This window comes from Zootoca vivipara, chromosome 2, assembly GCF_965207765.1.
Source record: "Zootoca vivipara chromosome 2, rZooViv2.hap1.1, whole genome shotgun sequence".
Classification (NCBI taxonomy): domain Eukaryota; kingdom Metazoa; phylum Chordata; class Lepidosauria; order Squamata; family Lacertidae; genus Zootoca; species Zootoca vivipara.
The window spans coordinates 9158759-9171618 of NC_142584.1; the positions used below are offsets into that span (position 1 = coordinate 9158759).

The 12860-nt window shown below is 48.0% G+C and overlaps 1 protein-coding gene across 4 annotated transcripts in view; it reads left to right on the plus strand.

Moving 5' to 3' along the window:
* Positions 1-12860, plus strand: part of RARG (retinoic acid receptor gamma) — a 112051-nt gene that overhangs the window by 61035 nt on the left and 38156 nt on the right. The window contains exon 1 of one of the 4 annotated variants that reach the window (XM_035099628.3): positions 8559-9096. The exons of the other annotated variants lie outside the window; for them this stretch is intronic. Coding sequence (XP_034955519.1) covers positions 8952-9096 — 145 coding nt within the window. The 5' untranslated portion in view covers positions 8559-8951. Of the gene's footprint in view, positions 1-8558; positions 9097-12860 lie in introns of those variants that run through there. 4 annotated transcript variants of the gene reach the window in all.

A 12860-nucleotide genomic window follows, 5' to 3' on the forward strand; every position in this document is an offset into this window, starting at 1 on the left:
TCATTATGGGCTTCTGTTGGGTGCTGGGCAAGAGGCCATGGGTGTAGCCAGGGGGCAGGGGGCAGGGGTCCCTAAATCAAATAAATACAAAAGACTTAACTATAAATTCTATAAACACCCCCATAAATTCTGGCTTCGCCCATGCAAGAGACTGAACATGGCAAGAGACTTATTCAGAAGACCAAGCAATGCCACGGAAGATTTCGTCTTCTGGATGGGCTCGAACCTGCAGGCAAATTTTAAAAGAACAGGGACACGTCTCTGAAAAATGAGCAAGGACGCTGCAAGGTTGATGAGGACCGTGTACGTTGGGAACGAGAGAAAAATGCTTCCTCCTCTGACACGCTCTTCTCTGCCCTCCTCATGTTAGCAGCAGGGATGCCTGGCTGTGTGGGGACAATGGGGGAGAGCAAGTGAGGGAATGTCTGCACACATGCTGCTCCTGCACAGCACAGCCACAGAGCCAGAGCCCGTGCAGAGCCGCTTCTGGTTTGAATTAGCAGGCAGGCGGGTCAGGCTAATTGGGACCTTTCAGATCCCGCCAGTGCAAGCTAAAGGGATGCAGGAAAGAATCCCTTGTGGCTAGAGTCCCAGTCAGGCAAAGGAAAGCCACAAGGCAGGGGGGAAAGGGGGGAGCAGCTGCAGGGTAGAGTCGTGTACAGGCTTGGGGAGTTTTCGGGAAGAGCAGCAAGGGAGGGACAAGAAGCAGCCCCCAGCTATATAAGGCAGAAGCTATCTGTGTTTGCATTCAGAAAGTGATTAGTACCAGTTAGCACCCTTTAACCATAAGCTACCACCATAAGGGTGGATGTGCACGGTAGGTTTTTGTTTTTAAATCTAGTATAGGCACTGGAAGCACAGGATCAGAAAAGGATTGGATTATTTAATCTGGGATTTTAAAAAAACGAGCACTTGTGAATGTTGATTTGCAGCCTTGGTGAGGGGAGGGAGAGGGAGGGGGAATTGAACTGTAGGGCTGCTTAAAAAGAGAGGAGACTGTGGTTTAGGGCTATGGATTTAACACAAGCCTAGAAGTTAGTTACCGAAATCTTATGGGGGTAAAAAACAAGGAGTGAGACTTTCTCTCTCTCTCTCCCTGCCCCCTAAGCCTCCACTCGATCTGCGCCTGGCAGGGAAAGGGGCTAGACCACTGTTTTATGGGTGGGGTGGGGGCATTGATCCACCCTTTGGCAAATCTTTCACTGGCTTGTGGCACCGTTTGGTTTGCAAGTTAAATCTGCCTTTCCATTTTGCCAGAACTTTTGCTTTGAGGTTATTGTGGGCCTGCATTGATCCTCAGCCCCGCTTCCTCCTCCAGTCCTCCGAGCTCTGGAAATCTTCTGTCTGTTGCCACCCCCACAAACTGGCACAGATCATCAAGGGGGTGGGTGGCAGTGGTGGTGGGACGGGGGGTCGGGAGAAAAATCTGCTTGTGGAAGAATTCTCTGGCCACTTAATACATTTAAGCACATGGAGATCAGAAGCTGTTTGCTGATTCGGCGAAGTTTTAAAACAAAACAGTTAAACGAAACAAAACAAAAATCCTGTTTTTCGGTTAGGGTTAAAAAGCAGCATCAAAAATACTGGTTCAGAAGCGACCAGTTGCCAGCCTAGTGATGGGGAGATGGGGGTCTGTGGGGCTAGGGTGGTTGCTGTTTGCAAGGCTTTCCTTTTCTTTTCTGGAAACTGTGGGGCACCGGGAGGCTGTGGAAAAACTGAGCAGAAGGAAGGAGAGGGAGCAAGGGCCTGGTTTGGCTGCTGTGCTGTAGGCAGCGGAGGGAAGGACTGCCATGGAGCTGGGTCATGCGGAGGTTACTGCACCCAAAGGGGGTTCTTGCAGAGTTCATGCCGCTGGCTCGCTTGACGCTCGCTCGGCCTTCGCGCTGGAAGGAAAGGGAGAGGCTTCAGGGGGTGGGGGAATGGAGAAGAGCGGGGTGGAACAGCCTGGCCTGGCCTGGCCAGCTACTGGCAAGGAGCCTAGCCCAACCAGTGGAGAGGGAGCTGGGCCTAGCTCGCGAGGGGGAAGCCCGCTTTAACCAGCAAGAAAAGCTAATGTTGGTTTGCCCCCAGCAGGTGAGGGGGGGCAGGAATTAAGTTTGGCTCAGCTGCTGGTGGGGCGGAGGGGCAGTTGGGGGGGGGAGATGGGGATAGCTGAGCCAGGGCCCGGGGGGGGGGGCAAAAAGTAGGCCATGTCCAACTCAGCTAGCAAGTGTGTTTGTGTTGGCTCGCTTAGTGGAAGCTGGGGACAGGGCAGAGAGGAGGGGGTTTTTAAAAGCGTATTTTGTGCGGTGTGAGTGTGTGTGCGAAAAAGAAAGGGAGAGAAAAAGACATCCCATCCATTGGTGAGAAGCCAGGCACCACCGTGTCATTGGTGGAGCATCTCAGCCATTGTTAGAGTGAAGAAGAAGTTGGCATAACTTCGCCTGTTCTCGTTCTATTGAAAGGCTGGCTGGCCATTATAACAACAACAACATTTTTGTTGCCATTTGTTGCAACATTTGTTGCTATTTTTCATACAGAATGTTATTGGCACAAGCAGGTACAAAATGCAGTGAGAAATGAGTTTCACAAACAAAAATAAAATGAGGGGAGGGGGAAGCCGGGAGACTATTGGATTAAGAAGAAAAAGCCATACTCTCCAACATTTCTCCGATGAAAATAGGGACATCATAAATACAACAACTACAACAACCTTTAAGAAAAAGCAGAACATTCCAGGATCAAATCAGAAACTGGAACACTTCTGTAAATCCGGGACTTTCCCTGGAAAATAGGGACACTTGGGGGGTCTGAAAAGTTGAGTCAATCTGGTTCTCAAGAAAGCTCCACATATTTATCTGTAGAGCAGGGGATTTAGTGGGCTGTGCAGTCAAGCTAACATAGGAGAAAATCTTAACACCGTGTTGAACAAAAGTGCTCTGTTTTTGATGAGCTACGGTAGTAAGGACTCTCCATTTGCGAGTCAGGTGTTCCAACAGTGTAGTGTCCCCTACTTTTGCTAGCTGTTCCTTTCGGGAAGAAGGTGAGCCGGATTTCCAAAGGGAAGCCACTGACATTCCGGCTGTGCAGGCTGGCTGTTATCAGAGCATGTTTTGAGCCATGGTCTCTGGCACTGCCATGGATGCAGCTGCTGGATAAAAAGCGGATTCTGCTGGGGGGGGGGGAGTTCCACATAAGTCCTAATGACTGACTAAGACAGAAGACACCCACGTTCCTGTTCCTTGAAAGAAAGAAAAAATAGATTGGGGAGTGGGGACTTGTTTCGGCCTGAGGGAAGCATTCTCTTGTGGGCAGCCTTCCACATGCCAGTGGTGGGCAAACCCACAAATGTAAATTTTTCATTTGTACAGTGAGCTAGTTTCTGCACACTCTCAAATGCCCCTCTCTATCCTCCATCCAGGCCAGGAAGTAGCTTCATCAGAGCAAAAAACATCCCAAAGAGGGTGAAAAGCAAAGGCAGTGAAGGATGTGGCCAATGAGGGGGCTTGAGGAGAGTTTCGGGGGGTGTCAGATAGAGAGGGCTGAGGTCCCCCACACCTGTTTCGGAGATGAGCTGCCTTGCCAAATACAAATTGTATGGCTCACTTCTTGTGCATGGCTCACTTCTTGTGCAAAATCATAGCTCAGTCAGTAGAGCACGACTCTTAATCTCTATGTGGGTTCGAGCCCCACATTGGGCAAAAGATTCCTGCATTGTATGATTAATATTCTATTAAAAGGCTTCATGGTTGGATTGGATAGAGGGCACTCAACAGACGGCTCCTTCCAAAGAGGAAACTCGAGCGGTAAAAATGACAAGGAGGCATGCATCATCTTAAAAACGAACACGTCCTATTATGGCATAAGCTTTTGTGGAGCAGAGTCAACAGGTGGAGCTTTGCGGGACCCTTTTCTTGTGCTGTTGTTACTCTGCTTCGAGGGCACTGGGAACAGGATCAGTCCCCCCACCCAACAAAATGTGATAGTTGGCTTAGGTCAGGCCTGTCGACTGACCCAGTCCAACTGGTAGCCAGTCTGTCCATCAATGACATGGGATTACAGTGGTTTCTCAGAATAATGCATTCCTCATCTGATTTGGCAGAACCTGGATTTTGGCTGGGAGAACAATTTGCCAGCAAAGCAGATGGTCAGGGATGCATCCTCTGACGGCCGCAGTTGTGGTGTGGGGGTTGAGGGATGTTGGCGAGGGGGCATTAAGATGAATGTACGCAGCTTGGGAGTGTGTGTGTGAGAGAGCATTTGAGCCAACACTTGTGAGAGAGGCATGCTCTGAAAAGGTGTTGGTTTCTTGTGCTTGTTTATATGATAAACCTACCAACGTCCATGTGAGACAGAGAGTAGAAGACTCTCAGAATATATTTAAAACTGAATTTAGATTTTTTTACTCCTGCTTTTTGGTCAGTGCTATTTGGTCAGTGGCCCATCTTGTCCAGCATCCTGTTCTCACAGTGGCTGAACATTTGCCTGTGGGAAACCTGCAAGCAGGATTTGAGCACAAGAGCCCTCTTCCCTCCTGTGGTTTCCAGCAACTGGTATTCAGAAGCGTTGCTGCCTCCATCTGTGCAAGCAGGGCAGAGCCATCAGGACTAGCAGTCATTGATAACCATCTCATACATGAATTTGTCTAATCCTCTTTTAAAGCCATCTAAGTTGGTGGCCATCACTGCTTCCTGTGGGAGCATCTGTAACTTGCTCGTGGGAGCTTGCTTGTGGGAGCATCTGCAAGACTGAAAGCTATTCAAACGAGGGGCTTGTCCACACTTGCCTCTCCTCCACATTTTCTAGGCATGGTCTGTGCTTTAAAGGTCCATGTCCAAACACTCTCTAAAGCTGAATCGGAGCAAACAGCAATCCGCAGAAAACCCGGATTGCCATTTGTTGCAATTTAGCTTTAAAAAACAGGTTTTTTGGGGGGAAGTTCTAGAGCAGGGGTCAGCAAACTTTTTCAGCAGGGGGCCAGTCCACTGTCCCTCAGACCTTGTGGGGGGGCCGGACTATATTTTGAAAAAAATATATGAATGAATTCCTATAACCCACAAATAACCCAGAGATGCATTTTGAATAAAAGAACTCATTGTACTCATGTAAAAACATGCTTATTTCCGGACGATCCGTGGGCCGGATTTAGAAGGCAATTGGGCCACATCCGGCCCATGGGCCTCAGTTTGGGGACTCCTGCTCTAGAGCTCCAGATTGTACTTTAAAAAAAAAGCTCTTGGAGATGGTGGTGGGTGCCAATACAGCTCCTTGCCAAGGGCGCAAGGGTCCCTAGGTATGCCTCTGGTCCTAGTATAAAAATATTATTCGGTTGATTTGTTTCATTTTGCCTGGAGAAAGGCCTTTATAGTCAAGAACTGCCATGCCAATGGAAGATTTTCCCCTAAGCCTAATTACCATGTACAGTACAATTTGGAGGGGGTGACATCGTGTGGGGAGTAGAATGTTAACCCTTGCCTCCCTATCTGTGACCCCCCCCATTCTCTCCTTCTCCACACATGGCAATTTGGCTTTTTTGTGGAGGGGGAAACTTCCATTGGTACCAATGGGAACCCACCCGCCCCACCCCCCCCCCCCGGATCCAAAGGCACTGTGGGCTGGCTGTTCCTTGTCCCTGCAATAAAATTTGGCTCAATAAGACTCCTCTAACTTTAGAAAGTCAGCAGGATATTTTATCTGAAGCCAGATTTGCCACCTGTGACAAGTAAGAGCCACCCCCAGGTAGCCAGTTAGGTCGCCAGCTTTTGAACAGCAGTAGTTTGATCTACAGGAATTAACAGGTGATTATGTTTATTTCCATGCTGTGAACGGCTTTTACCAGCTGATTTCTGCACATCCAACTCCGGCATCCTTGACATAACCAAACTAGTAGCAGGCCAGCCTCCTGGACTGAGCAGATCTGGGGTGGGTTTTTACTTTGTGTTTAAAGCAGTTGTGCAATTGCTTCCCTCGCTATGTGCCCAGCTCACAGCTCTACCCAGATTTACTGCACCACTACAAAGCTGCTGAAATCAAGGTTTGAAAGTGTGTGGGAGAAAGAGAAAAAGTGAGAGACCATAGAACTGAGCACTGAAAGAGAAAGCTTGTACAGTCAAACCTCACTTCTTGAATGGCTCCGTTGACAAACGTTTTGGCTCCCGAACGCCGAAAACCCGGAAGAAAGTGTTCCTGTTTTCGAATATTTTTTGGAATCCAAACGTCCAACACAGCTTCCGCTTGAGTACAAGAAGCTCTTGCAACCAATCAGAATCTGCACCTCGGTTGTTGAACATTTTTGGAAACTGAATGGGCTTCCAGAATGGATTGCGTTTGACAACCAAGCTTTGACTTTGTTTTGCAGTGTGAATATATATATATGCACAGATATTTACTCTATGAACCCTCTAGTTTCCTTAATTAAATTCAGATTAACCACCATGTACTGATTTTGTACTCACTGATACAGATTAAAAATCATCGCTAAAAATAAATGAGCGTTTACATCATGCATCCTCCTATCACTCTGTGGCCATGTTTGGATGATCCTGCCTTCTTAGGCTATGTGCATGAGCCTTTTGCCTGCACATGCGGGCCACAGTTAAACCAACATGTCTCTAATTATTTGCAGTTTCCCATGTTGTCTGAGAGGGACCCATGTGGCGCTGTGGATTAAACCACAGAGCCTAGGGCTTGCCGATCAGAAGTTCAGCGGTTCGAAGCCCCGCGACGGGGTGAGTTCCCGTTGCTCGGTCCCAGCTCCTGCCAACCTAGCAGTTCGAAAGCACGTCAAAGTGCAAGTAGATAAATAGGTACCGCTACAACGGGAAAGTAAATGGCGTTTCCGTGTGCTGCTCTGGTTCGCCAGAAGCGGCTCAGTCATGCTGGCCACATGACCTGGAAGCTGTATGCTGGCTCCCTCGGCCAATAACGCGAGATGAGCGCCGCAACCTCAGAGTCGGTCACGACTGGACCTAATGGTCAGGGGTCCCTTTACCTTTTACCTATGTTGTCTGAACTGGAAAACTATGATTACTAGCTTCAGGATAAGCCAGGAAATTAAAACAGAGTTTAAAGTTAGTTTAACATCATTGCTGGTTCCAAAACGGGTAATCAGCTTCATTGGTTTATAACATGGTAGCTTGTTTGCAGCTACTAACCATATTTTCCTAGTTCAGAGGAAATGGAAAGCTATGGTTAATTAGAGCCTTTCTGATTTAACTGCGGCTTGTGTGAAGGGGCTTCATGCCCATGCAAACCTTAGCTTACTAACCTGAGATATGAACCAGCAGCTATTTAACTCTCCTGAATTGTACGCAAACAAAATGCATGCCAGGGTGGATTCCCAATATCTCACCCCTTGTCTTTGAATTCATTAGTATGAATTATCAGTCATTGATTGATGATGTAATTCCAAACCATTCCACCCATATATATAGACATGAGGCAGAGCAAGTGGGGAACAGAACACCTGTGTTCATCATGGGAGACCCTTCTTTGGGTGCCCCCTCCACTAGAAGTGCAGAGGGTAGCTACATGAGAATGGGCCTTTTCTGTGGTGGCTCCCTGTTGACGGAACACGCTCCTTGGGAGGCTCGCCTGGTGCCATCATTGTATATCTTTAGACACCAGGCGCTTTATAAACAGGTATTTGGCCTTTGACTATCTGTGGCCATTTAAAAGTGGGAAAGGGATGTTTTAAATGTATTTCCTTCTTCGTTTTAATGTAGCTATGTGGGGTTGCCCTGGGCAAAGCGACTGACACATTTAATAAATAAAATAAACACTTTCCATTATTTAACTTGAGTATGGAAGAATTGATGTGATGGGGGAATCTGTGTAATAACTAATTAATATTAAGAAACCTTGCATGGGTGTAGTCAGGATTTATTTTAGGCGGGCAGGCTTTATGTAGTGGGGGCCAGAAACGAGTTACCTGCAATTGGTCAGTTAAGTATTTTTATTTATTTACTTGATGGGGGGGCAGATGCGCCCCAAGCACCCTCCTGGGTATGCCCAGGAGACCTTGTGAGAACACATCCTGTGTTGACACCAGCTCACTTCAGTTGCATTAGCTGTTTCATAATACACCTTTTGAGGACCTTGCCATAGTCTTGAAAAGTGGCAAAATGATAATGGAGTTCCCCCCTACACCCCAAACCTCTCTTTTCAGTGTTGGCTTATATAGGTGAGTTGAGGATTTCAACCAGCAATATCAGGGATGGTAAATATGGATGTGTAGTTTTGCAAGAGCAGTGATTCTGTGAACCATACGCTTTAGGCAGAAGTTGCACATTTCTCAGGAGAACAGACTTCCCAGTAAATATGAATAATCAGCTTGCCCCTTTGCGAAACTTTGAGAGCTTTTGGCAGTTGTTGTCCGTCCGTCCCCCCCACCCCATTCTTCCTGTCATCGTGAGCGTGGCTTGGAAAAAAACGAAGAATACAGAAAGGATAGTCTTGCATGGCTGTGACCCTTATTATTTCCTTGTTGTGTGCCTGCCGAATCCGTGTTTGCTCGCGTTTGTTTCCTAGGTCTTCCTCGGAGCGTTGTTGTGTCCGTGTGGCTGCTGCGTTTAGTCAGTGTGTGTGTGTCCCTCCCACATAGCCCACCCCTTTTCGGCTCCAAGCCACACCCACGAGCTTGGAAGTCCTTAGCCGCTTTCGCCCCCAAGGTAATAGCCTTTTAAGCAAGGCAGCGAAAGCGATCGCAGCGCCTGCACTTCCAAGCGACCAGCTTCACTCGCGGCGTGCGCCTTGCGCGCGTGCAGTCGAGAAGCTTTGCATGTGGGGGCGCAGCCAAGCCAAGCCCCCTGCGCGTCTGCTGTGGGAGGCGCGGAACATCTCCAACTCTTCCAGGATCATCATAATCACAAGCGCACCATTACTATTATCATCATCATCATCATCGCCACTACCATTCCTTGTCTGATCTGCCGCCCGCTTCCACGCCAAACGGATTGTTTCCGGAGGGGGAGATGTACGACTGCATGGAGGCGTTCGCCGTCACCCCGCGGCAACTCTACGATGTTACCAACCGGAGCCCGTGCATGCTGCGGAAGTCAAGCCCGTGTTTCATGGGCTTGGATCCCTTCGGGTGGCCCCAGCCGGCCAGCTTGCAATGTAGGTGATCCGAGCTCGTGCTGATGTTTGGGGTTTTGTTTTGGTCTTGGGTGGCTCCTTTGGGAGGGTGGGTCCCTGGGATGGGCGCATGTAAAAGAATGAATTGGGTTCCGCGTCCAGCGAGTGTTGACATGGGTGGTGGCGGGGGAAGGGTTTTTTTGCTTTGTTTTTTTTAATAAACCGCGCGTGGGCGTTGAGCGCGAGTGGATCCGGGTGGGCATCTTCCTAGAGGGCGCTGTTCGGCGTGCCGTCGGACCTGATTGGTTGCTTCGCGTTCCAATTTTCCAACTTTTTCTTTTCCTGCTTCGGAACTCTTGCGCCGCAAAAGAGGCGTGGGGAGGGGAGGGGGAGCAGAGAGCGGGTCGGGATCCGAAATTTTATGGGTCTCCCCTCTTCCTCTGCAAAAAGAGGGGGCTGCATGACTTAAGCTCTGGAACATTTGTAACCCCCTCCTTTCTTCTGTAATCTGGGCAGCGATCTGCTGTCTTTCGGTTACATGGAAACAGGGGATACCTCTCGTTCGTGGCTCTTTTGTCTTGATGTGGAAACGCGCATTATGAACACCAGATGAGAGGGAAACTTTGAAGTTTCTTGGCGACCTGCGTGTGGGTGGAGGGATGTGGAGTAAATCAGGAATGGCAGAAAGGAAGGAAGACTTTCTTTTGGGAGACTATGCCTAGTATGGAAGGCGGGCGGGTGGGCGGCGGCGTTCATCCTCCACAAAGCCTGGCAGCAGGGGTTTAATTTTTTACTTTTGTTATCTTTCCTCGATTTAAAGAAAAGGGGGGATTTGGCTGTAGTCTACCACGCCGTGCAAATAGATCGAGAACTGAGAATCCTTTAGTTAGGCAATGTTGCGTCCTTATTTTGGTACACACACTAGACTGTAGACACTATTGGAATCTGGAAATCTGGAAGTAGAAGCGGAGGCGAGGGGGGGGGGGTGTTTGCGAGATCTGTCAAACACCCAAGGGTGTCCCCAGCGGGTCCTGCGTTCCCTTTTCTCTTTGAGCAGCTGCCAAATCGCTTCCCTCCCTCCCTTCCTTCCCCGCTTTTTGGCACCCACCACCAGTGTTTACAACTTGCAGAAGAACAATCCTTTGATTTTTACACACACACACACACACACACACACACACACACACACACACACACACACACGGTGTGGTGCAACGGCATCACCCCATCACCTTTGGGGGCACCTGGGGAGGATGCAGGGTTAAGCTCCGCTCCCCTTTCTCCCGCCCGCCCCCCTCCTTACCCGATGGGAGCTCGCTTTCAAAGCGGTTTCGTTTGAAACGGCCCCACCCCAGCCTGGCTGCCAAAGCGCTCTCAAGAAATGTGGCACTTTAACTCTTTCGCCGGCGCCTGGAAATAAAAACGCGTCGCTTCCTGCCTAGGTCTATAATTGAATTGTGGGAGGATTCAGAGGCACAACGAGAAGCAGCACCCTTCTTTGTGTGAGGACTGTAGAACACTGTGGAAATAAGAAATTATTATTAGGCCTCCTGTTTAATAAAAACTCAACAATAGCCGTTCCAAGGGAACAGAGGGATTTTATTACAGAGGGAGGATTCTGAAGCTGAATTCGAGTCAGGGCTCAGTCAGGACCTGATTTTAAGATCAAGGTTCAACTCAGAAACATGTTAAATGATAAAGGGAGAATTTTCCCCGGGCAAGGCCAGAGTGCCTTTTCATCACCGTGCCATCTAGAATTTGGGATTCTGGACTATAGGCTATAGTTTCAAGATAGGCTTGGCAAATACAGTACACTGGCTCCACTCTCTTTACAGATAAATTGCTGTGGCTTCTCACCTGGTTTATGCCAGTTTATAACAGCACACATTGCCTCATTTCCCACTTAGCAGTGGCAGTTCCAGTGACTGCTGCTGCTTAAGCAAGTGTTTACTACCCATGGAGTGCCAGGAACTTTTGGGGGCTCTGGAACTGATCTGGTCTCTCCATCTCTCTTTCTCTCTTTCTTTCTGGAGGGCTAAGAAGTGTACTTTTAAGAGGGCAGGAAGGGTCAGGAGCTGACAAAGGAAAGAGTGAGGATGAGACCTGGTGTAATGCAGGAAAGGTAAGGATGGGCCAGTTTGTTTGTTTAGTTGGCTTATTTGTTAGTAGTGCTTTTCATCTGCCCATCATCACCTGATCCCAGGACAGGGTACAATACAGAGGCACGTACAATGAAAACATCTCAACACAAAAGAGCAGATAAAGCGTTATCGTACAGAGAGGAACATAACATCACAGGAGCACCCTGAGAGTCATCCTAATATCCAGCACCCTAAGAGTCATCCTAATAGTCATCCTGATGTTTGACTTCTTGAGTGGCACCATGCTATCTTTTATTATTGGGGATACAAGGGGAAGAGACCATTTGCTGGTGTATGCTGGTGTCAACCAGCACTTTCCTCCTTATTGCAGAAGTAGCTGCAAAACTGAGAGGGGGTTGAGGCATCCCCTCTGCACCAAGTTTTTAACTTTGCTTGATTTTTGTGATGACAAACCTCTGTTTTGTGGTTTATTTGCCTTGGCATCTGGCACAAAAAAGTGTCTATCCAGAAGAAAGGGGCAACTGCTTCCATGAGTGTTGGAAGCAACAGTTGGGCTCTACATGCATACCAGGAGAGGGGAACCTATGGTCCTTCAGGTGTTGCTGGAACATGACTGCCATCATCCCTTGACCCATTGGCTATGCTCATGAGAGTTGTAGTTCAGGAACATCTGGGGACCACAGATGACTTCAGCTACCTGTCAACTCCAGCCAGCATGGCTAATGATCAAAAACTGTAATCCAGCAACATTTGAACGGCCGCAGGTTTTCCAACCCTGTTCTGTGTTGATTTTTTATTTTATTTATTAGATTTCTATACCGCCCTTCATCATAAGATCTCAGGGCAGTTCTTGATGTGCTGCAAATACCTAACAAAAGGTCTGTGTGTCAGACAAATTGGTAAAAATAAAATTGTGGACCAGTAACTTCGTTGAACTTTCTTGCAAGTCTTCCTCATGTCTCAGCACCTACAGTGATGCGTGGCTACCCACAATGGTTGCTTTGAAAACTAGGCCTTGGTTGTGCAACCGTTATGAAAATATGACATAGGAGGACATGTGAGCTTCTGTATCTATGGAGTAGCCTCTCTTGAGTCGCAGTGCCACAAATGATATGCCATCCAGCCTTAGCCAGCTTAACTCCCTATGAAATCTGAATCGCTAGATGACATAAAAATTATGTAATACCGGTGAATGAAACTCTAGTCTGGCATTAGGAATAAAGGCCCTTGCAACAGCAGCAAATTGTGTTATTTTTCATACATATATAACTTTACTAGAGTTTCATAGCAAGTCTTGTTTCTCTCTGCAATAGCACTTGAGTTGTAGGTTAGACTGAAAGAGCATGATAGGCTCAAAACAACTCATCAAACTTTATGGCTGAGCAGAGGTTAGAAGCTGGCCTTGTCACATCTACCCGGAGTTATGCCTTGATTTTTCTTTTCTTTCTGGCAAGCAGTGGTGGAGATGGATAACAAGAAGGCTCATCCACCAAACTGATCTTGTGGGGGAGATCTGGATCATGGGCCCACTGGCTATTGAATTAGACTAGTGAACCTGCTAGACACCATCTTCATTTTAGAGACCGTAAACATTGCTAGAAAAGTAGACACAGGACCTTGAATATTATTCTCCACAATTCTGGGCGCAAGCACAGACATTTCTAGTGGGTGAGGAATTCAGCAGCTTGAGAATCTCTGCTTTCA